Source organism: Mastacembelus armatus, chromosome 5, assembly GCF_900324485.2.
Source record: "Mastacembelus armatus chromosome 5, fMasArm1.2, whole genome shotgun sequence".
Lineage (NCBI taxonomy): Eukaryota > Metazoa > Chordata > Actinopteri > Synbranchiformes > Mastacembelidae > Mastacembelus > Mastacembelus armatus.
The window spans coordinates 2,525,558-2,550,412 of NC_046637.1; the positions used below are offsets into that span (position 1 = coordinate 2,525,558).

Consider the following 24,855-nt stretch of genomic DNA (forward strand, 5'->3'; position numbering starts at 1 on the left):
GTCACTGAGGAGCTCTATTCATCTGAAGATCTATGGACACAGCGTTAACTGTGAGGTGTCAGGATGGTTGATGGTCACAGTAAATGACAGAAAACACTCCCTCTACTGGGAGGGTGTACTTCTCAATTTTTGACAGCACCCATATTTATTTTAATCAACTGCAGCTTTACAGAACATTTTACAATAGGTGCCCTTAGCTCATAGTTTTAGTTTTACAAGCAGTGCACCAAACGGCAGGGAGGCAGCTGGTCCACACAGTGGAGCAGCTAGAGACAAATGTGTTTTTTTGGTGCTGGCAAACCAGAGGTACAGAAACACAGAGAATAGGGATGAAATACAATTCAGTTAAAAAAAAAAAGATTGATTTTATGTTGCAGATGAGCACAAAAAACAAGGATAAGGTTAGTAAATCAGATGACTTAGACCAGTGGTGTCAAACTCCAGTCCTGGAGGACTACTGTCCTGCTTGTTTTCCAACTAGCCCTGCGCTTGAGAACTGGAGTTTGACCCCCCTCACTTAGACTAATGGCTCCTGCCATTGTGCTGTTTCAGCAGGTAAAGAATGCAAATAAATATAATCCACTAAAAACATGGATCATACTTTTTGCCTCTACAATTTGTATGTACTTTTATTTTTTATTTATTTTTCAATGCTCCCACTCCACCACCCCTACCATACTCAACAACACTGTATCAGCAGTGGAGACCTTTTAAGTTTCTGGGGTCCAGCATAGGATGTTCTTCCTGCATCAACTCTGAAAGTTCAACCTGCCTCAGGAGCTGCTGGTACACTTCTCTTCTCTGCCAGTCCATCACTTTGTGGGTTGGTTCAGCAGCCAAACATGTCACCAACAGACAGTTCAGGCTGCTGAAAGAATCACTGGTGCCAACTTGCCCTCTATCGAGGACTGGAACATCTCACGGGTCAAGAGAAAAGAAGATTTTTGTGGACCCCTCACATCCTGGTCACAGACTGTTTGAATTCCTCCCCTCTGGGTGGTACTACAGAACCCTGTGCCTCAAAACATAAGGACAGTTTCTTTCCCTGTGCCATCGTACTGAACAATTAATCCATGTTTGTCAGTAAATACCCAAATAGTGCAATTTTGGCTTTTCTGTCTTGATTACTTGCATCCAAGACTCCATACAAGAGTTGCATTTGAGTGTAATGACGTACAGAGACTTATTTTCCTAGATGTTCTCTCCTGTTTAACATTATGAACAAGGTCAGTCTTGACTACAATAGTTTGTAATTTATTGGTGAGGCCAGCTTATTATTTTCCCACCATGGTGCATGTGCACATATTTTTGGCAACACCCATGATAGGGAATATGTTTGTGCGCCGCTGTGCTTCTACACCCTGCATGTAAGATTGTCTGCCACCAAAGATGTGTCAGTCACTTTCTGACTCGGTTGCTGGTTGGGCAGAAACTGTGCCCTCAACTGAGCCACATAAAAATATTTCTAAGCCCTACTGCACTTTTTTTTTTGCACAGTCTTCTCTAATATCAGGAATTTCCTTCCACCTTTCAAATCCGGCAAATCCAGATATGAGCAGGAAGTCCTGCAGTAAGCTGATATTTTGGACATAGCACAAGTTTCTCCTCACCAACCCCAGTTTACGACTGAAGCCGTCTTCCCTCTCCCCTCACCAGTCAAGATGAAAAACAAGCTAAAATTAGAAGATAATTAGAGTGAAAATTGTGCTGCACTGCGCTGATGTGAATATGAAGCAGCTAATAAGCAAAGTCTTGCACGTCCGTCTCAGTTGCAATTTGATTGGAGTAGACTGCAAATGAATTGGTTAGGAGGGACGAGAGGGGATCTCCTGCCAATGACAATTCACTTAGACTGACACTGATCCGTGTGTGTCTGAGTGAGCGGGAGAATGCACTGGGTAGGTGTAGACAGTCCATCTCAGGGTGAGGAGGACTGAGGGTTCAACCAAAATTACCTTGGGTCTGGAGCATGTGTTTTAAAGTGTGTCTGTTTGTGAGCAGATTAAACCCACATGCCTGCATGCGTTGGTTCTGTGCATGTGTGTTTACGCTAAGCATGTGTAAATGATTGATTGAAGAGGTGTTCCAATCAGAGCCTCTTCAGTCTCATTAGTACTCAAGTGTTGTTGTATGATCATGTAACAGGTCTATACAATACATCACTGCACAATGCTTGGCATCTAAAGATAATAAATGGAAATTGGTGTTATAACAGAGAAACAACAAGGCAACTGGAAAACAATAATCTACAATATACTGTACATCATTTCACCTACACATTGCATTTGTGGCAAAGATGCAAATTATCTTAATCGCAGTCCATGTTATTCATGGATGGAAGAGTGATTGAGGTTTCTTGCACATGTATATGTGCATAAGTTGGCAGATAAGTGAACTGAGTGCTCTGTTGAAGAGCATATGAGTTAGACAGTGAAGTGAAATATTGAGTGGACTGACACACCACAACAAGCTATGTTATACACGCTGGTCCTACTAGATTCAGTAGTTCTCAGTTTCTAACTTGGTTAGCCTCCCATTTTCAAATACAAATAAGACTCCAAGCAGCTGGCTGATGGGAGATGTGTGATGCAGCTGCAAACCATATAGATTCTTGTCTGATTGAACACAGAGACAAAATCAGAACCTTACAGTCAACTGCAGAAAAACAATTTGTGTCCTCTCTCCACCAGCAAAAACACATTTAAATAAGATGAAAAATCTGCAGAAAACATTACAGTGTGCATTTCACTATTGATGCAAGGTGTGTAGGAGTGCTTGTTATTTTAGCAGGCAAGCCTAGGGTGGACAGATTTTAACAGCTCAGGCCTTAATCTGCCTGGGAGGATAAATTAAACACACCCCCAGACTCAAACTACACCCAATGTGTTATTGTGTGTATGTATTTGTGTTTTAGCCCCTGCCCTTCTCTCACTCCTTACTAGTCTCTGCTCTTTTAAGTGCTGATCCAATAATCCACAGCTGCAGAGAGGAGGCAGTTAAGCAGGCGATTAACGTGGAGGAAAAAACAGTAAAACATCAAACTCCTTATCAATTTCTTCTAAATAACATATAAGGGAAATAATTTAAAATTACTCTAATTTAGTAAAACACACTGAAGAAGTAAGACATTTATTTTTCTCTCAGGGTGTTAGTGGGAGTTTTGGAGATGTGTGTAAACCAGTGACATCAAACAGAGTGAACCATATAAACATCTTCCTTCACAATATGAGATTTTCACTTTCCTTTTTAAAGCCCCGTTTTACACATGAAGTTGAGTTTACTCATGTTGAGTATTATTCAGCCTGTGAAAACACTTAATCTAACATGTAATCCCCTCTGTGGCTCTGAGGAAGTAACCCTGATGATGTAATAGTGATGTCATCCAGGTTATCTAGTGCAGTCTCGAGAATAGAGATTTATATGTGACTGCCTGTTTTGGTGGTGTAGCATGTCAAAGATGTCATTGGTTACTAGGGAGGTGCAGTTAGCTGCATTATGGAAAATATAGAATAAATATAGAATATTTTTTTGTCATGTTTAGCACTGTTGCCTCACATCAAGAAGGTTCCTGGTTTGAAACCCATCAGGGGCCTTTCTGTGTGGAGTTTGCATGTTCTCCCTGTCCTTGTGTGGGTTTTCTCCAGGTACTCTGGTTTCCTCCCACAGTCCAAAAACATGTATGTCAGGTTGATTGGTGACTCTAAATTGCCCATAGGAGTGAGTGTGAGTGTGTGAGGTTGTTTGTCTCTATGTGGCCCTGTGATGGACTGGTGACCTGTCCAGGGTGGACCCCTGCCTTTCACCCAGAGAGAGCTGGGATAGGCTCCAGCAGGTCCCCGTGACCCTAAATAGGAATAATCCAGATAATGGATGGATGGATGTTTAGGCACTCACAGCACGTAATAAAGATTAGGCAAATATGTGCAAGTCCAGGCATCAGGATGAAAACCTTGGGCTCTGGATTCTATATACAAGTTATTCAGCACAGCCACGTTACAGCAGCAAAGTCTGTAAATATAAAACTTCATCCAGTCAAACTACTGGATGTAGTAGTAAAAAACTACAACATACTACTACTACTAATTATTATTATTATTATTATAAATGAACAGTTATGTTTTCTATTAATGGCAGCAGAGCAGACAACCTTTTACTTTCAGTATTAAATGAACTGAACTGCACACCTCAACTGATATGGTTGTGTTGTGTCATAGTTCATCAGGATTTGTCAACACTGAATTTACTTCGTGTGTGACACCTTATTGGTTTAATAATAAAGCCCATTTGGAATAGAGATAGAGAGATGGATGAATGGGTTGGAGGAATGAGGATGCGAGAAGGCCTGGATGGAGAGAAAAGGATGGAGGTGGAGAACGAGAGAGAGAGAGAGATGAAGAGAGGTAAGGCTGTGATCAAGGAGATATTGATTTTCTATTGAGGCTCTTTAATCAGAAGTAATCGTGACACACCCTGAGGGGGTGTGTGTGTGTGTGTGTGTGCGTGCGTGCATGTGCGTGTGTTGGTGGGTGGGGGGGGGTGTTAGTGTGCATGTCCGCACACAAGGCCGAGCCCACTCTAATTACACTTCATCTTTTTCTCTGTGGATACTTTGAGTGTGTCTGTGTGGGTTTCATGCTGTTATGTGTGTCAGCGCATGTGTTTGTGTGTTTCTTTGTTATATGAGTTGCATGTGTGTGTGTGTGGGGGCAGACGGTGGATAGATGAGGCTGCCTGGTAGATGGATGAGTGGAACAACCAGTCGTTCATCATCTGGAGAACAAGGAAAGAAGGAAACATTGTGACGGAGAGGTAGAGGGGAGGGAGGAAGAGCAGGGATGATGATGCCGAGGATGAAAAAGGAAGAAGGGGGCAGGGGAAAAATGAAGAGAGTTGAAGCAGTGATGATAGGAATGAAATGAGGAAAACAAGCAGAAAAAAAGAAAGAGAAAGAAAGAAATGGAGAAGAAAGGTGAAGAAGAAAGGGAAGATGGTAGTTGATCCCTGAGAAGAGTAAGTGGAAGGATGGTAGAATGGCAGAGGGAGGAATTTTAGGGGAGGAGAAAAGAGTTTGAATTAAAATGATGAGTTTGAGTTAGAGGTAGAGAAAGGAACAGGCAGGAAATAGAAGACAACGATGAAATGGAGGAAGGAAAAGACTGAAAAATTGAAAAGTGAATTAAGTGGAGATGATGGGGGAAAGAAAATAGGGACAAGGAGAGAAAGAGGATGTAGAGATGAAGAGTGGGTTAGAGAGTAAACAAAGGAAAGGTGGATGGAGGACAAAGGCTGAATTTGAACTAATTTTCAGAACTTACTGAGGAAAGCCCACCAACCCTTTTTGACTTTGCTGTTTTTTTCCCATTTGTTCTTTTCCCTTTCTTCTGTCATAGCATATCATTTTCTCCTTCAATGTTCTAATATTCCCACGAAGACAGTTTCATCTGAATACATCTAACTGGGGTGGAAATATTCAGGGTCTTTGTAAGTAATTTTAATAATTTTCCCAGAGGCTCCAACAAAGTCACCAAGCTCCATTCTCTTTCAAAGTGTGTACAGATCACAACTGATGTGAAAAGAAGGGAACATGGTGATGTCTTCACAGGCAGACTATGAAAGATAATCTATACTGGATGGCATTAAGTTTGCCATAAAGGGAAGAAGTTGGAAATAATGATTAGATTATGCTTAAACGATAATACTGGTGTGGTTGCACACACACGCACACACACACACACACACACACACGCACATGCACACACACACACATGCACACACACACACACAACCTCAGGGTGTGTTTGGTGTGTTATTTATTTTTCCCCACAGTAACAGGTTTCCCATGTGGGTGTTCATTCATTTCCACAGGTTATTCATTTCTGCCGTGGTGAAAAGTGTTAGCTGTCTCAGTAAACATGAAGGTTGCATTCAGTTTTTACGTTGCAATATTGTGTTACATTCGAACTTCATGGTATTGCGTCCTTATGCTTGTGAAGAGTGGCCCATGTATTGCATCATAATAACTGAAACTGTCTTGTTTACCCAAAGAATAGCTTCTGGAGTCGGACTGACTAATTTGCCTGGAGCTGTTGACAGAACACATTGAAGTTTCTTTAACACAGTGGCATTGAAACAGTTAGTGGTGAAAAGGACTCGTGTAATAAAGGAAGTAAAACATTCAAAAACCTTTTAATGGCCTTTAAATGATGATTTTGTCATTTGTTTTGTAATCACCTCTTTATCTACTAGAGAAAGCAGCACTGACAGGTCCTATTAACCTTGGTGGTCTAAAATGTTTTAGAACATAATTTTTGGTTGGTAGTTAAACACTTTTGCAGTATTCTGCAGATGATCAGCAGAATATGTGTTTACTATAGCTGAAAGAAAATTGAAAAATAACCAGAGAGAGGTGCAGACAGTTTGCACCGCTAAAGGAAAGCTTCAGCCAATTCACCACCTGTCAACTCAAAATGGCGGTGGAAACGTTCTTTCTTGAGGATCTATAAAATCGTTATTCAATTACTCATTGATTAAGTGAATTGCCCCCTTATTAATTGCCTATCTGAGTTGATAGTAAAGTGATGTCAGGTCTGCAGTGACTGCAGAGCAGAAAACAATGCAGTATTGATCCCTCCATCGGCTGTCCTGGTTCCAGGAACAACAGTTCATTAATGCAGTCTAAGAGAAACTATCTGTCTCTATTACTGCCTGTTGGCCAGCATGGCAATGATTTATAAGCTACCTGTAGAGGGAATGGATATGGCTAATGCTACACCAAGAATGCAAGAGTCAGCTGGGCTGAAGCCAGCAGTGAGCAGTGTGCTGTCAGGTGTGCAGGTATCACCAATAAAGGCCCTAATGTTGTCAGAATCCCCAATCATGCACTGTAAAACAAGGTCTGTAAGGGACTTTATCTCAGTTAGACTCACCAGAAGTAATACTTCATCTTTCTCTTTGCCAGGTTATTTCATCCATCGCACAACTATCTTCAACTTGGCACAGCAAAATTCATTAGCACTGTCCTTGCAGACGGAGCTGGATGGCTGGTGAGGTAGTGACTCGGTTGCAGTGCATGTTTATGTGAGATGTGATGGTGAGACGGAGATAATATAGTAGCTTTCTTTATGTTGGACTCAGGGGCACTTTAGTTTCTCAAAGGACTGGACCGTGTCTCAGTTGGTCAGTGACACAAACCGAAGAAAAACATGAGACTTACGTGAAAGCACGACTCAAAGGTATGAATGTACTATGCAAGGTTGGAACGAATCTTATGGTGTGACTGACCTTACACTGCTTTCACACTGGCTGTCGGGGTTTAAACCAGGGTTTGATTGTGGTCCTCCCCTCTGACAGGGCTGCTCTGCTTTCAGACATTTTTACTATTGTTCCAGTCTGCTGGCCACAGCATTGAGAATTTGCATCTTTACACCAGAGCAACCACAGTCAGGTCCGTAGGCCTGTGGCCGTGGGGGGAGGTGTGGGCTAACACACCCAAAGGCACTGCAGTGGTGGGAAGTACAACAGGCTGCTGGGTTTTCACCATCATTGAGATTTATCCTGGTAATCTGTTGATCAAACAGGCAACTTTGATAATGTGTTTGCTTGTCTGATGTGCAGGCGGTACTTCCCATCAGTAATATTGGCAAGTTGTCAGACTGAAAGTAGTTTTGCTATTGTCTGTAGTTTAAATTGTTCTTAAAAAGAGTGTCAGATAAATGAGCAAAACAAAGAAATGCAAAGGTTTTACTTTAAGTCCATTCGTGTCCTGGTGCTGGCAGTGTTTGTGTCATGCTGGATAAGGTTGTAACATTAATCAAAGAACTGCCTGTAATAAGAAAATTATTGTAATAAGATTCTTGTTTTAAAGTAAAGCCTCAAGCTACTTTTTTATTGTTAAATGTGCATCATCAGTCTGTGATGTTCAAAGCATTGCAGGAGTTATTTTGTGATGAAAGGATGTAATACACTTTTTGTGTAGTCCACTTTGCCTCAAGGAAAACAAACCACCAAACAACAAAATGGAGCCAGCAATGAAAGGTACATTTCCATCAGTGTTAAAGTGGATTTTTCCTTTAATGTTGTGAAATCTGTTGTAGAAGTGCAAAAACAAGGCAGAGTCGGAGTGTGGAGAATGGACAGTAGGAGTTGTCTGCTCATTGTTTCTTCAAGGAAGGTAAGAATAATACCAACTAAAAATACAGATTTGTCTCAGTTAGAATGTGCACTAGTGACGAGCTTCAGACCTCTGAGAGATAAACTATTTGGTCCATTGCTTGGAGACGAGCCCTGCAGCTCTGCCCTTGAGGTTCTGCTTTTAAACAGCAAGAGACGTGTGAGGAACTTTGCAAACTTCCTCAGGAGATGAACATGGGACTCGTGGGACTGTTGTTTGATAACTGCGTCTGATAACATGCTCATAAAAAAAAACTTTAAACTCAAACATGCTGCAGTCAATATTTCTACCCTTTTTATAATGAGCATGCACGTTTACCCCCTGCGGGACCTTCTGTGTCAGGTAATTGAGTTTTGAGTTCTTCCCACTGCTGGTGGCCCCCAGGAAGTGCTTTAATCCAATCACTGGCAGTGCCAGTAGTGGAAGGGACTCTTTTGTTTCCTCTAGCACTGGGGTTTTTACAGGGACAGGTTGCTAGCAATACCCAACCCTCCTACTTTTTCAGAACAGGACCAGCAATGGTGGAGTCACAGAAAGGCCCTGGCTCAAATGGGATTCGAACCTGGAGCCTCGCTGTTTTCTTAGGTAATACCTGTTCGTCAGGTAACACCGATTTCTGCTTGACAAGATACCAGCTGTAAAGGACAAGCATTGGATTTTTTGTACAAACGTTTTCCTCATCATGGTATCGAAGTTGGAGTTCCACTGGACTTTTTGCTACTGAGTGATGAAAATTGAATGTTATGCAACACCACAAACTTGAAATATAAGAATCTGGTTGAAAATCAGTAAAGCCTGCCTTATCTTATTAGCTTTGATTTACCTAAACTTAACCTTAATTGTAAGGTGGCCATGATCATTGTGGCTGTGGGAGACTTGCATGTGATTTTTTTAATGATTTTTAAGAGTCTGACTATAATAGTAGTACTAGTAAATAATGAATGCCTTTTGTATTTATACATTAGTAGTTTTCCCACACTCAGGCTGCATCCTGGTTCTGGAGACTCATAGCAACTAAAAACTGTTACTATAGTAACAGATGGATGATCTCTCACTTTCTCTCTGTCTCTTGCTCTGGGCTTTAAAGCCACATTTCTCTGCTCAGTTCACCAAATCTCAGTGATTATACATGAATACAACTCATAGGCTGCAGGGCTTAAAGTGGCAACACTCAGTTGGCTCTGCACTGACTTGACAGTCAGAGGGGAGAGAGACTGAGGTGACTATGAGAAGGGAGCAGATGAAATTAGGGAGAAGACAGAGATCAACGCATGCGGAATAAAGAGGGGGAGAAAGAGAGAAAGCGCACCAGATATAGCACACTAGCTGTGATGCAAGACAAAGTTCTTTTTCTCCCAAAAAACCTGAAATAGTCACATCCAAAATATGTGACAGTCACATAACAGCTTTTATTTAAGAATTTATTGTAATATCCAAAGGTGTGGATGTCTTTGCCCTCTTACAACCCTGTCTCTTAGAGGTTATGTTCATACACAAGTAAACCGCAACAGCAGATATGTTTTGCAGGTGTTATTAATGCATTGATACTGTGGACAGTATGAATGAATCTGTGTACATTATTTCATTTCCTGTATAATGTATAGAGTAAGTTGTTTGTTATGATCTAGTTAAACACGGGAAGATTCACAGTGAGTTCGACTTTTATTTACATTTAACCAAAGCCATGATTGTTTCCTCATGTTAACCAAGTCCTTACTTCAACATACTAATACGGCTGTAGATGCAAACCCCCGTCTCTGGTGTGACAATGTGCATTTATATGCTTACCATCCTCCTGGCAACTCAGCTATGAATTTTAAATGCCTAGTGTTATTTTAAAAAGCTTTTCCTCTGAATATAATCCAGCCAACAATTCAATATTACAAGCCAGATCACATTTCCTACAGAGCACATTTGCTGTTGAAGTTTAGTTGCATAAATGTAATTTCTAGGACACATGGTTTCTTCTTATCTGCAGTTCTTTATGTGTGTTATTTTCATGTGTATCTATGTATGAATTTTCACTGAATTCACAAGTGTGTGTGCTGTGAGAATGCTGCCTTGTGTGTCTGGTGTGTATGTGTGGGTGGGTGTGCCAAGCTAGCCTGCAGCCTTGCTTGGGGGCTTCCAGCTTGACTCTTCAGTTATGCGCAGAGCCAAGAACCCGTGTGTGTGTGTGTGTGTCTTTGTGTGTGTGTGTGTGTGTCTGTCTGTCTGTCTGTGTGCATTTCATGGATCTGAGTTTATCCTTTTGCCACAGCTGTTACCTCAAGCAATAATTCTGTGTGTGTGCGCCTGTGTGTTTTAGACAGTCTTGGGCAGTGTGGATGGATCAGAGTGGAAATGAGGATTTAAAAGAATTTCAAGTAGCAATGAAGAGGCACTGTGTGTCACTGTGTGGATATTTGAATTATTTCACATACAAGCATTTGCAAATGTTTTGTTTTTAATATGATGCTCTTGTCCAGAGTGACCTGGATTCACTGGATCTTCAAATATGTGTTAAAGCTTAGACATCACATTGAGGTGGCCTTCAAGAGGCCGTTTGATGGTCAAAGACCACATCACATTCATGCTACGTCACAATACCTCTGTGGACACCCGAGCATCATACACATACAGTAAAACACATCATCGTGCTTCCCACCAGGGATTGCAGGGATTTGCATTAATGAGGTCCAGTACTGATGTTGGCTGCTGAGGTTTTCAGCTTGTCCCAAAGGTGCTGGGTGGCGCTGGCCTGTGCAGGTGCAGGTTCTTCCTTTCTCAGCTGTGACAAAAATGTTTTCGTGACCTGGCTTTGTGCAGAGCACTGTCATGTTTAAAGCTGCAATGGACAAGCTGCGTATTATTTTCTTAAATTTCTGAATGTTGTGGCATTAAGATTTTCCCTGATTGGAATTAAGGGACATGGACTATGAAGAAAAGCCATGGACAAAAGTATGTGGACAGGTATGACCACATACAGTAGGAGAGGAAATAGTAATTGGCAGTCTACAGTGTACTTGAAGGTCATTCCCCATTACACAAAAACCCTAACAACAGTTGAAAACATATTGCCCATGACACTAAATTAGTTTTTCTCTCCCTCTCTCTCTCTCTCTTTTCTTGGAGAGGAAAATAGCTTCTGCATTATACCTTATTTGTCCAGGTCTGTCTTGTTATCTCTGCCAAACACATTGACTCTCTCTTTCTCTCTCTCACAGTCCTACACTGTTGGCTGAACAGGGTGAAGGCCATGTTCTTGGCGGTTCAGTTCAGTCCTTCTCTGTACAGCTGTTCCGAATGGACAAAATGGTTACATGCCTTTCTTTCTCACAGACACAGATCAGATTGCTGTAGGCAAGAGCTGATCCAGCTCTACATGCTGTTGGTAGGGCTCTTCTGCCTTCAGCGTCACATCATTATATCCACAAACTACACTACGCTCCAGCTCCTAGATTCGGAGAAGGAAACACAACCTAACGCAATATAGTGAAACTTCACCATAAACTACTATGCCAGAAATTAGTATAGAGTTGAATCCACAGCTCTCTGAAACAGTGCCAGAAAAATCTTATTATAATTGTCTCAAATGCAGGATTTATTGCAGGGAAGTTGCTTCGGATTGCAATATATTCAAGTGTTTTTACCATTCTGTAGAAAAATGGATAAAGATTGACTAGTGATTAGCACTTCTATTAATAAAATTCAGAACTAACATGCTGGTGCAGTGGTTTCCCGGGCGGTTTTGGGTTTGGCTTTTCTGTTTCCCCCATTATCTGTGTGGGTTTCCTTCAGATTCTGCAGAGTCCAAACACAGGCAGGCTAGGATGACCTGTTACTCTGCTAATAGGTATTATTGTGTGTTTAACTGTCACCTCTCAGCCAGATTAATTGCTGGTCAGACGGGATTCAGCAGCCCTCAAGAGTAAGTGCATTTACAGTAGCTGATGGATTAATATAATAAAAAACTTACTGCCTCAGATTGCAAGGCTATGGGTCTTTGACTCCAGAGCTTTTGAGAATTTGACCATCCAATTAGAATTTATAAAATGACTAAGGCCTGTTGTTTTACCTGTTATTATGGAAACACTGAGAAATATTTCTACATAATTGCTATTGGCATTACTGTATATGCCATAGATGCCTAAAGGTACCGATATCAGCCAGAGATGGACACAGAGAGCAGACGTACATGCAGCACTCCACTGTGTGCTTACAGATTTGTCAGTATGTGTAACCCACACATAACTTTCATGAGTTAGAATTTTGATCAGTGGGTAGATGATAAAATTTCCGTCACTTCGGCGTACCTTGCCAAACCTCACGGCCACCCATGTGAGGGAACCGTCCTTCTGTATGTTGAGCATCTTCAGTGAAACTAATTTACTGTGAATCGTGAAATGGCCGATGACTAAAACAGGTATTAAGGGTCATAAATCGATAGTTTTGTGTAAAGTATTAGACGGGCACTGTAGGTGTCTCTGTTTCAGATTTATTACATTAAATTTAGCATGAAGAATTTGATTTGATGGGAGTGTTGCACAGGTCAGAGGCAAAGAAAGTGGGCTGGTACTTATTTCCTTATTATTTCAGGTCATATGGATGTAACTTGAAACGTCTGGTGCTTGTTTCTCAGAGTTTCACTCATCAGAGCAGGTCAGGTCTGCATAACAGAGACAGAAACCTGTATCCAACTGTATGTTGTAGCTTTAAAGGTCAGCTCTGTGTATGAAATATATTGCAGCCTTGGTGGTATAACGCCGGTGTTCTTGGCTGTGCGAATGTTGACAGTAGCCCCACAATGAATCACTCTATCATAATTTTACCACTCTGTGTTTTAAGCACAAGTTGTGAAAGCGACTTTAATCCCAATGCTGCTGCTGTCTCGTCTGTTCTATTTATTATTATGAAGTGTTGCGCCCCGCTGACTCCCCAGTGGTGGGATGACCTTTCATAGCTGAGGGTGGAGTCACTCCTCATTTTCCAGCCTGAAAACTCCAGCTTTTATAATGTACTTTCACATTATCATGTCCCTGCTGAGCCAAGGCCCCTGACTGCAATCCAAACCCCTGACAGCTATGATCTTCTCCTTATCCAAAACTCAAACACGATCAGTATCTGCCGAGAATTATTTGGAATAGACTTTTTATTATTATTTTACTATTATTGATCATAAATACATCAGGTTCAATTAATGTGCAGCATCATTTGCTGTTCAAAGGCAAAATGACAGCGTGTCTTTACAGATAGTTTTGCTGTGTAAATTTGATTTATTTGTAATTTCTTTATAATCTCCTTGTCTCACATATTTGCCTGCTCTGGGCATTAAGTGATGTCTGTAAAAGTTTGGTAGTTTATCCTCATCCTGATTACAAATATCCTGAACAATGTGGAGCAGAGCACTGGGCTCAGTGCTTTGATTGGTTTCATTTGTTTAATATAATTTTCCAGCAAACTTATTCGAACTGGAGCAGATTGAAACAGACATTAATCCAAATGGACAAGTCTCAGTAGCTTCAAATGCAATGTGCACTTCAACTACTTCAAACTGCAGACCTTAAAATATTAAACCCAGGCTTCAGTGTGCTGTATGTAGCACGCAGTATGTAAAGACTTAAATATTCTGAGTAAAATAAATTAAACATGGGAATACTAAAGCAATCTGAACATAAACAACCATACAACAGGGAGAAACCAAAAACAGGAAAGTTGCATTAACTCCTAATCTCTCCTCTGGTTAAATATGTAAAATCACACCATGTGTGCACAGTGTATGACTGGATCACTGAGCCCTGGGGGAGGGCTTGTCTTATTAACCTGTCAGAAGCTGAAGTCATTTGGCTTTTCAGATTAGCTATATAAAACACACATATGTGTTAGCTTCTCAATTTATGGTTCAATTCCAGCATAACAGAAAATCAAGCTATTTGCATTTACTCTAACATGTTTCTGCTCAGAGTGTTCTTCCTAATCTTTATAATATCGGCCTGGGTTCCTGTTGACATCAACTGATGAAACTCCACTCAAAAGCACCTCAGCTCATGCTGATCACTTTCATGTGATTCATTTGTTTGAACGTTTTACTTCAGGCCTGGAAACTAAAAGTGAATGGGAGGTTTTGTGTTTGGTTGACATGGACTATAATGTTTAATTGTGGGTCTATGAAACGTTTTCTTAAGTCTTTCTCTTACCTTCGTAGAAATGTGTCAAAAATCTATATTTGTAAAAAGTTTCAAATTAAAAGCCTTAATAAGCAGTTGTCAAACTGTTACTTGTAATATCAAACGTTACAGCAGAAACGACTGTTCATGTTTGATTCTGGCCCTCAAACATTTGAATGAAAATCTGTTTCTAATTCTGACTTCTGTGACCTTTGTGTTAACTCTTGTCATATTTCAGATTTTTCCTACAGCGCCTGAAGACAGTATTTGTATAATCTGTAGAATCACAGCCAGCCCCCTACGGTGTTGGCTTTAATTGCTAATCCTGCACTCATGGGATCACAGTGTAAGGCTGCATGTCGTTCTGCAGGGGTTTATGTGTGCAATTCCAGTGTAATTAAATACCCAGGAAATAAAGCTCATTTGAGAGTTAAGCTGCGCTGGTGAAGCTGCTAGTTCTCTTCTCAAAATCTGACTCAGGTGGTGGAAATGTTAATGGCTGTGAATCACTGAACCTGGAGAGCTTATCTGAATGCTAATCCCGCATGCACACACAGCTGGGAATAAGTAGGTACCCCTGCTATCTGTAGTGTGATTTTGGTCAGCTTCATTGATCGGTGCTGGGATCAGGCCGTCAGGTCAGGTCAGCAGTGTGAACAGGTACAAACTCACAGAGACAAAAAGTTATAAAGGATCCCAAAAACTGTTGGAGCCCAGAGTGATTAAAATGACCGTCACTGAATAAACTGATATGTTCACAAACCCAATTATAAATTACATCTGCATTTAAATTTTACACACAGAACAAAAAAGAATTAAATTCAACACTTCAACAAATGTTCTCTGTTTATTAGTAGATAAAAAAAATAAACATGAAATTGGATTTTTTTAGGTTATACTTTAGTTTCACCCAATTCATTTTTATACATTTATTGTCATATTTACAGTTTCTTATTAGAATAATTGCTTTATTTGATGTGTGTGCTACCTAAGAGTCAAATTAAAAAGTTTTGATTGGCCAGCTATTGACCTCTGACCCCCACATGGCTTTCACTGATTGGCCAATTTAATGAGCTCTGTTTATCATTTCCAAAGTAAGGATTTATAAAGGCATCATTTAAATGGATTTTAATTATTTTGTTCTTTTTTATCCACTTTCCTAGACTTAGAGTACAGTTGTAAATCTACGTGGGAGTGGAACTGAACAGTTCATATTTTGTGGTTTTAGAAGCTCTGGCTGTTGTAATAGATTTTTTTGGGAAGATGGGACTATTCATGGCAAATGAGGATAAAGATATGACTTCAACATGAAGCTGATTTGAGTTTAAAAACTCACATTTACATTAACGTTAGTTTGTGTGTGAGTGTTTAAGTGTGGAAGCAGAATGCTAATACGCCAGACTATTGCTTATCATACAGTATGTGCAGCGTTATACATCTCTGTGGGATGTAGATTATACTGCTGTGTGTGTGTGTGTGTGTGAAAGACGGAGTGAGCATCCTACAGTATAGCAGCTCCAACAACTCTTCTGACTGGTGTGTACAATCATTTAATATTGTGTTAGTCTTCTCCTTCTCTTGGTAACAGCAGAAATTTAAAACATTCACTTAAATCTTTACTCATACTCTCCCTCATTCACCTGCATCCAGACATGCACACACAGGACACTGTTCTGTTAAATGTGCACCTCTGACACAAAGGCACATAAAGGTTCCTCTAGACCAGGGGTGCCCAATATGTGGATCGCAATCTACCGTTCGATCGCAAAGGTAGTGTGGGTAGATCGCGTGGCCTTAAAAAAAAAATAGACGTCAGCCCATCATCCATCCTCACTATTACATGTGTCACTTGATTGACATACAGGGCAGCCAGTCTGACATCTGATCTTTTCTGACACGTCACGCACGTTTCCGCGTCAGCTGCTACGAATCTCTAGCAAGCTACCGAGTTGCCTAGTTAGTCTCCAGTTTATTTATTTATGGGTTCATGCAGTTATGCAAGGTACACCAACATATATTGTACATATAAATAATATAAAAGTGTGGTGCTCTAGACCAAGCTCCAGTTCATTGATTCATTTGACCAATGAGCTTTAAGTTGGTTCTGTCTCACGGGGGAGGTCAGGTAGAATTATCAAAACTGATACACACAAAAAAGGTGCTTTAACTCAAAATTAAAATTTTCTTAAGAGGTTTGAAAGCAAAAGTCCCTTCTTTCCTGTAACGCACACACACACACACACTCACACACACACAGAGCCTGGAGTGCTGAATCATTAACATCTCTTGCTTCCTGGAACTGAGACTCGCTGCTGGATATTTCTAATGAGACAGAACTGCAGCAAGAAAGACAGCTATACACTATATGGCCAAAAGTTTTTAAGACACTTGTCAACACACTAGTCAAGGACGGTGTGAACCCCTTATAATAGATCAAATTATGAGATATAATGCTGCAGCTTTAAATATACATTAGACAATGCTTCCAAAGTTGAAGCAGTAGCAGAGGAAAGCCCTTTCCTGTTTCTTCATGATAACACCCTGCTGCATAAAGCAGCTCCATTAAAAAGTGGTTTTCAGTTTGCTGTAGAAGAACCTGCCCGCACAGTCATAACCTCAACCCCATCCAACACCTTTGAGATGAACTGTAGTCCCAGCTGTGAGACGGGTCTTATCGCCCAACGTCAGTGCCGGACCTCAGTAATGCTGTGGTGGCTGAATAGGAGCAAACTGCTGCAGCAGGGCTCTGGCTGATAGCCTTCCCAGGAGAATAGAGGTTGTTACGGAACAGTCACATGTTCAACACTCACACACGCTGCACTTTAGCTTGAAAACAGTGTATTTTTGTGTGTGGATTGTTCTGATCTGATGACTCTAATTTGCAAAAAAAAAAATCTTTTTGCTATTACCCCAAACCCACTATCTGTTTTGATATACTCAAGTCATGCATACAACATTACTTTCATTTTTATTTGTCCTTTGGTTGTAGTTGCTTAGCCTACTAATGTAAGTTTCTATAAGTTAAATTCTAAAGTCTTAAAGGACATTTCAAAGTCATGCCTGTCATTATATTTCTCAAGTGCCTGAGGAAAAATCCAACTAAAATCAGCACTTCTTCATTGCCATCTCTAAATTCAAATCCTTTTAAAGCTGTAAGACAGAGATCATCAGCCGTGGTCCTTAACATCTACTGCCCTGCTTGTTTTCCAGATATCCCTGCTCCACCCGGTGCTGATTGTGTGAATCAGGTGTGTTCAGCAAATAATAAACTGGAAGGGCAGTAGAGTTTGTAAACTGTCCATTTTACTTGCCTTTATATGTCTATGTATAACTTGTTTGAATAAATAGTTATTTAAAAAGTGAAGCTATTCCTGGTCAACAAGTAAAACCTACAATAAGAGCTGTACCATCGGGGCAAGTCTTTATTCTTTATTCTAAGTCACGTCCGTTTTTTTACTGTGTGCCACAGGACAACCCCCTGTAGCTGCGACATAAGAATGGGAAACTGTCAAATACAAAATTATGAGAAAACATGTTGAAAAATACAAACTAAAATGGTGTGTATTGTGTGTTTGAACAGGAGCCTAATTTTTTTAACACTTGCAGCAACTATATTTCTAATACTAGTAAAGATACAATTCTTTTGTTAGAAAAACTAGAATAAAAAAAAAAAACAAATTGTCCCATCTCCTCTCTGCTGACTCATCTGTTCGATTGCTCTCCCACTACTGTACGATCAGTGGTTTAAATGAGTCATTCATTCAGTAACACAAATCTTTTAGCTTTCTGTAAATGCCAAGTACAGAGGATATCTTAATGCCAAGCAGCTGATGACACTTTTTTATTTTCAAGTCGGCCTATGACAGCAGCCTATGTTGGTGTGCCTTAGGTCTTCATCTCGGTCTTTGGGTTTCTTGCATGAGATTTGTTAAAAAATAAAATATGCAGCAGCCTCTTGTGTTAGATAGAGCCTGTTATCAACAACAAAACTCAGCTCCAGCCAAGATTTTCTGGAAGAGGATAAAGTACAAACTACTTGCGATGATTTGCAAACACTGGTGTTGTGGCTCAGGCTAAAGTGTGATTCTGGAGAAAGAAGAACCAGAAATGGTGTGAGAGGAAACCTGGCACTCATAGAGGCATCGTTACTGGCCTAAAGGCTAACTCACTAGACCCGCACTCCTGTCAACCACGTTGAGAAAGATATGCTGATGGACTGTGTGATTCTATCCACAAAAAACAGCACACAAACACTGGTGTCTGCAGGTAGAGTTTCTGAGTGTGAAGCTCCATCTGTTTTCACTATGGAGGGAGTGAGTTCTCTGCAGTTGTTACTGTAGCTGTCAGAGCTGCAGCATCAATGATCAACAAACTGTACACCACCATGGATTTTTCCTCTTTAATAATGTAAGTTCAAAAACTGTTTTACTGAAATTCTACTAGCATGTCGAGGGGAATACACACTGGAAATATGTGTTTCCCTCTTCCCCTCTCTTCTACCTTTTCCTCCTCCCTGTCTTCTCAGCATGTGTTCGTTACTTGTGTGGATAGAAGTGAAGACAGTGAGAAACACCGTTGGTTTTCAAATCAATCGTCTAATGTGACGAAGCAGCGGTGGTCTGCTGCAACTCGCCTGTTCACTTCAAAATTGTTGGCTGTTCTTTTCCCTTTGCCTTAATGCAAATAGGTAATTAAGGTGAACTGCTCGTGTATAAAGGACATTTATAGCCCCTCACTGAGGTATACCTTCAGTAGAGGTTAAGATGGCACTTCAGTTGTGTATCTGCTTGAAACCTTCAATTGTGATGATCATTTATTCATTATAAGAATTCATTGTTTCCTCTTCATTCGTGAATCTTTTCTAAAACTGTGGTGCCAGAGTGTAGAATTATATTTAAAGGAAGAAATCTGCCTCAGTTACTTATTGGTTAGGCTTCTGTTATGGTGCCTTTATGTTCCAGAGGAAGCAGTTTACAGCTTCAGAGCTGTAGCCTTCTGAAAATATGTGCATGTTCAGTGTAGTTCATCTGTGGTCTGAAAGCAAAGCAGGTTAACCACAGGATACAGCCTTCATTAGTCTATTGTGGCTAACAACAGTTTTTCTTTCTTTTTTATTCTGTCCAGATCCCATTAACTGTTAACCTCGCTCCCAGTCATCCATTTGTCAGTCATTTCCTTCGCCCGACTCTCCAGCATGTCGCTGAAGGTCCAGACCAGCAATGTGACCAACAAGACAGACCCAAAATCCATCAACTCTCGGGTGTTTATCGGCAACCTGAACACAGCGGTGGTGAAGAAGTCAGATGTGGAGAGCATCTTCTCCAAGTATGGCCGGGTGCTGGGCTGCTCTGTGCACAAAGGCTACGCCTTCGTCCAGTACGCCAGCGAGAGGCATGCCAGGGGGGCAGTGATTGGGGAGAACGGGAGGGTTTTGGCTGGACAGACACTGGGTAAGTCACTGAGCTGCTGTGTGAGCTGTAAGTGAAATGGTTTGGTTGTGGTTGTAGTCATGAGATTTTCTGGGTAGTGGGTAGTTTTTTTTTAAAACCTTCCAGCCTTCAAATTTCCACATACAAAGATGCGTTGATGTGAAAAGGCCACTGCACTGCAGGTGGAATTAACGGATCAGTCGATTAGGCTGTGTGATAGTGGTTTAAACCATAAGACCCTATGCCCTGAAGATGATGGCCAGTTCAACAAGATCTTGTCCCAAGTCATTTAAAAAAAATAAGAAGCTGAATGTGTGAAGGGAAACAAAAGCCTAGTGGCCCTTCAAGCACATCACAGTATGACCTGTCTTGTTAGTGAGTAATGCTACTGGTGTCTAGTAATAACTACTGATAAATCCCACATTGTGTTGATTGAATGTGAGCTGAGTAGTTAATGCAGTCAAAGTTGTAGGGACGTGTGATCGGCTGCACAAGAAAGTCTTTGTAGGTATTTTTGCTTGTTTGACTGATGTCTTCAGACTGTGTGTCTTACTCACTCGTGTAATAATCAGACTAACATCCAGTGAACTTGCTGTGATGGCACAAGCCTCTGGAACCTCTGATGACCCTAAACACCATTAGATCCTCTTTTTTTGTCTCTACTGTTTATGCGTGGTGTTTGTCTCCCACCTTTCCTCTGTGTTACTGTGCAATAAAATATCAGAAGGGAAATATGAGTTGGGTGGAGTGTGTCTTTAAGCTGCTGGAGTGTTGTTCTCCTTCTGTTGGTTCCCTTGGCAGAGCAGGAAGACAGGAGCTGTCATCGAGCTGGTGTGAAGAACTCATCTGGTTTATGTTCAGTCACTGCAGAGCTGCGAGCACATTTCTTTAATAGCCTCTGTCCATGCTGTGTGCGTGTTTTTGCCCGGTTTTACTCACACTGTGGGGACTGAAACCTGTTTACACACACACTTTGTGGAGACATGGCCCTTGTAAGTCAGTTAGGATTAGGCAAGCAGTTAGGTTAGGGCGAGGGAGGGCAACACATGCTCTTCAGGGGCCACTGCCCTGGTTGTTTCCCAGCGATCTTCCAGATGGTTGACTGAACACTCCTGATCCAGGTAATCAGCAGTGGGGAGGGAAGGGACAGTTGGAAAACAACTGACAATGACCCTTGAGGAGCAGGGGTGTCCACCTCTGAGTTAACATAAGTCCAGAAAATAAATGTAAATCAGTGTAAGTCCTGAAGAGCCTTTATTACATTGTGTGCAATTTTTGTGTTCAGTGCCATTGTTGTGAAAATGTTTTAGCCAGTTCTAATAACGTCAAAAGGCTTTTTGATCGTTAAGGTTTTAGCGGTCAGATTGTAAGGGCCGTAAGGGCAAGGGTTAGGCATATAGCTGTGACTGTTAAGGTTATAGTAGTTAAGGTTCTAAGGAATGTGTTGTGTGTGTCCATCCATCCATCATCTAGACCCCCTTAGTCCTAACCAGGGTCCCAGGGATCTGCTGGAGCCTATCCCAGCTCTCTTTGGGTGAAAGGCAGGGGTCCACCCTGGACAGGTCCCCAGTCCATCACAGGGCCACATAGAGACAAACAACCTCACACACTCACACTCACTCCTATGGGCAATTTAGAGTCACCAATCAACCTGACATACATGTTTTTGGACTGTGGGAGGAAACCAGAGTACCTGGAGAAAACCCACACAAGCACGGGGTGGACTGAGTGTCCTCACAATTATATAAAGACAACCATGCATAAAAGTGTGTGCATGAAGAAAGTGTGTGTGTTCTGGGTTGAAGGGTTAATTGCTATCGCACCAACAACACTTCTCAACACACTCACGAAGTAATACAGGGTACATTTCCCAGGAGGCTACATCAGTGTGTATGTGTCTATGTGTGTGTGATGCAGGATAAAGCTGTGACAGCTGTGGGGTGGCTAAGTGATGCTCTCTGCCCTACTGCAGCTTTTGTGTGTGTGTGTGTGTGTGTGTGTGTGTGTGTGTGTGTGTTGCCTAAGGGATAATATAAAATCTGTCTTCTTTTTCTGTACCACTTAACTACTTAACTCTTTTCTTGTCTCTCTACCATTGATTCTCTTCATTTTTAGCTCTGCGGTTAGTTTCAGCCCACTGTGCGTTTCTGGGTAGACAGCATTTTTATTATGAGACTAATTTATCCCTTTTAACACACAATTGCTATCTTGGAGTCTTGTGTGCTAGAATGCAGGACTCAACCATTAAATGTTGTATGGTATTTAAGATAGTTTTTAGGAGAGAAGCTTGTTACCAACAAACTGCTTCACATTCTGGCAACCAAGAGGAGGAAATAAACATCATCAATGCTTATTGGTAATTATATGATGACCAATCACTGGGATGACTTTTAATTAAGAAGATCAGCTGAGAGACAAACTGAAAAATCCAAATAAAAATTGTGAATGAATGCATTTTTATTTAGAGTAGCATATTTTTCTTGAGGTGAAAAGAAAGATAGCAACCCAGCCAGAGTGCTCTGAGATAATGACAGCAGCAGAGAGGACAATTGATTCACAGGCTGCTTAGCAAACCGAACAAGAGCTAAGGGTTTCCAATTTCTTGATCAGCAGACGAATAGCGTGAGGACACCGGAAGAGTCGAATGCGTATTCAGGGACTTCCCTTTTTAATGACAAGATCCTGTAGGAGACAGAGTACAGTCACTGAGGCATACAGAGCATCGTGTGTAGTGTGTGTGGTGTGTGTGTAGTGTGTACTTTCTATTTTTTCCCCTAGGTCAAAAAGGGGAAGGTCAATAAGAGCTTTGGTTGGATGAATGTGTGTGTGTGTGTGTGTGTGTGTCTGAGGCAGTGAACCAGAACACCAACCACAGCCAGGTGTGGAAATGGCAGGAGTCCAGTGGTTTGCAAGGGGATACAAACACACACACACACACACACACACTTTCTCCTCCTCATGGTGAAGTTGAAGTTGAAAGGCTTGACTCTTCAGCCTCTAACTGCTAAAAGCTCTTTCTATCTGATCTATTTAAAATATGACAAATTTTCCCCTGACCCTGAATTTGATTTCACTTGTTCTTGATGTTTTTATGTAATGTGAAGTGCATCGTTACAGTGCTTTAAAGCTTAACTTATAGTTCAGCATGACTGTGAACATAGATACATTCATATATAGGAGCTGTAGCTGTGCAGTGTGGACTGTGTGGTTCATTCTGTGGTCCTTAAACACAGCGACTCAGTGTTTGCGCCTCCTCCTGTGTTCACATCTGCCAGCACACTTTTTTTTTCTTTCTGTCCAGAGTGTGAACTGTCATAATCCTACGGGGTAGGTGAACTGGAAACTCTATGCTCTATGCTAGACCACAGATCTGTCCAGGGTGCCCTCTGTCTTTCATGCAGTGGATGCTGGGATATGCTCCAGCCCCCTAGGGATCCTGAACAGGATGAGGACTTTAGAGAATGGAAGGATTAATGGTGATGGATGGAAGGATGAATCATAGTTGCATGGTTGTTTCCTTGCAGCCATTAACCACCAACCCCAGCTGGGTGGAAAGAAAACTCAAAGGAACCGCAATCGTGCGTGGAATAAAAGGACCAAAACAGCTATTAGTTCTTAAACAAGTTCAGTTTTTTAACTTCATGATAACTGATGGCTGATTTTTCCAAGCTGCTTTATATGATCATTGAGCATGACAGAAATTAACATCTTTCTAATATGTCTATACCCTTTAATTCTTAAACCTGTGCATTTACACACCTTGGTTCCTTCAGTCTTATATTAACACAGCATAATAAGCACAACATGTGTCATTTTAGTTCCTCTCATTTGATTTGGCCCATGGTGCATTTATTTGTAATTTAATATTCCACCTTTATGGAGCTGCAACTTGTATGTGAGTGACAAACAACATGTTTCAACTCTGCAAATAAGGAAGGCAATCAGATTTCTTAATTTCCTCGTGATTATTTATGTGTGGTGAGTTGATGTGATGCTGTGACTGCCACTGGGAGCTGAACTGACTGAGCAGCTGCCTGCACTGACAGCAGGTGCTGAATGTAGATGTTGTAAAATAGCTCAACAGCTTCCTCTAGTGGAGATCCCAGGCTAACACACCAAGCAGCTTCAGAGCTAGATGACAGCAGTGACAGAGAAATCACAGCTTCCTGCAGCGCTCCATCAGCTGTGCTGAAAAAAGTTCACAAAAAATGATTCAAAAATGGCGACATCTGCTGGCTGAACACTTGACGTTACATTTGTATGTGTACATTGATTCTGAGACCATGATGAAACAATCAGAGTTGCCTGTTTTTAGTAGCGTTTGGGGAGGCCAGGTCTTTTTTTTTTTGCTTGGCTCTGTTGTCTCTTCTCCTACTGTCTTTCCTCTCATACCAACGTTTAAATAAAATCTGTGGGGGTCTGACTGTGTTAAAGAGTAAAGAGAGTATATATCTTTTATTGGGGGAATGCGGTTTTAGTCTGTTTGCTTTATAACAAGTTTAATGAAAGTACAAAATCTAATTCTCTACTTTTTCAGATATTAACATGGCAGGAGAGCCAAAGCCAAACAGACCCAAAGGCCTGAAGCGATCAGCAGCTTCCCTCTACAGGTACACACTGACATTTATTGGATTGATTTGTTTGATTGATCAGTGTGTGATTCAGTCACATATTTCTAAGCTTGTGTGCATTTCAGGAATTTACTAAGCAAGCACAGGTTCTTTTTAAAGGCCAAGATCTTTATTAGAAAGCCAGCAAGAGAATACTATGACCACAAATATGTTGAGCACAAAAACAAATACAGGCGCTCAAGTGGGACAGACATCTAAACCACTTTAATTGAGGAGGGCCAAAGTTTTAAACTACCTGCCTGGATAACAGCACCCTGATGAAGGTGGAAGCGGAGACATGTAGGTGTTTTATGAATAACAGCACCCTGAAGAAGTCTGAGGCTTCTATTTTAGGCATCTCAGTCCTTGTCTTTAAATACTGTCTAACCTTTGCATAAGCATTTAGCCTTGAAGTAGTTTTTTTTATTGTCGAAGGAGAGTAGGCAATTTCAGATTCTTCCTTACAACACAAAACCACACAAGACATGTCACTGTATATA

The 24,855-nt window shown here is 41.1% G+C and overlaps 1 protein-coding gene across 1 annotated transcript in view; it reads left to right on the top strand.

Moving 5' to 3' along the window:
• Positions 1-24,855, top strand: part of raly (RALY heterogeneous nuclear ribonucleoprotein) — a 94,754-nt gene that overhangs the window by 41,761 nt on the left and 28,138 nt on the right. Inside the window, exons 2-3 of the mRNA XM_026307328.2 lie at positions 19,441-19,766; positions 24,283-24,355. Of these exons, the coding sequence (XP_026163113.1) occupies positions 19,511-19,766; positions 24,283-24,355 (329 nt within the window). The 5' untranslated portion in view covers positions 19,441-19,510. The remainder of the gene's footprint in view (positions 1-19,440; positions 19,767-24,282; positions 24,356-24,855) is intronic.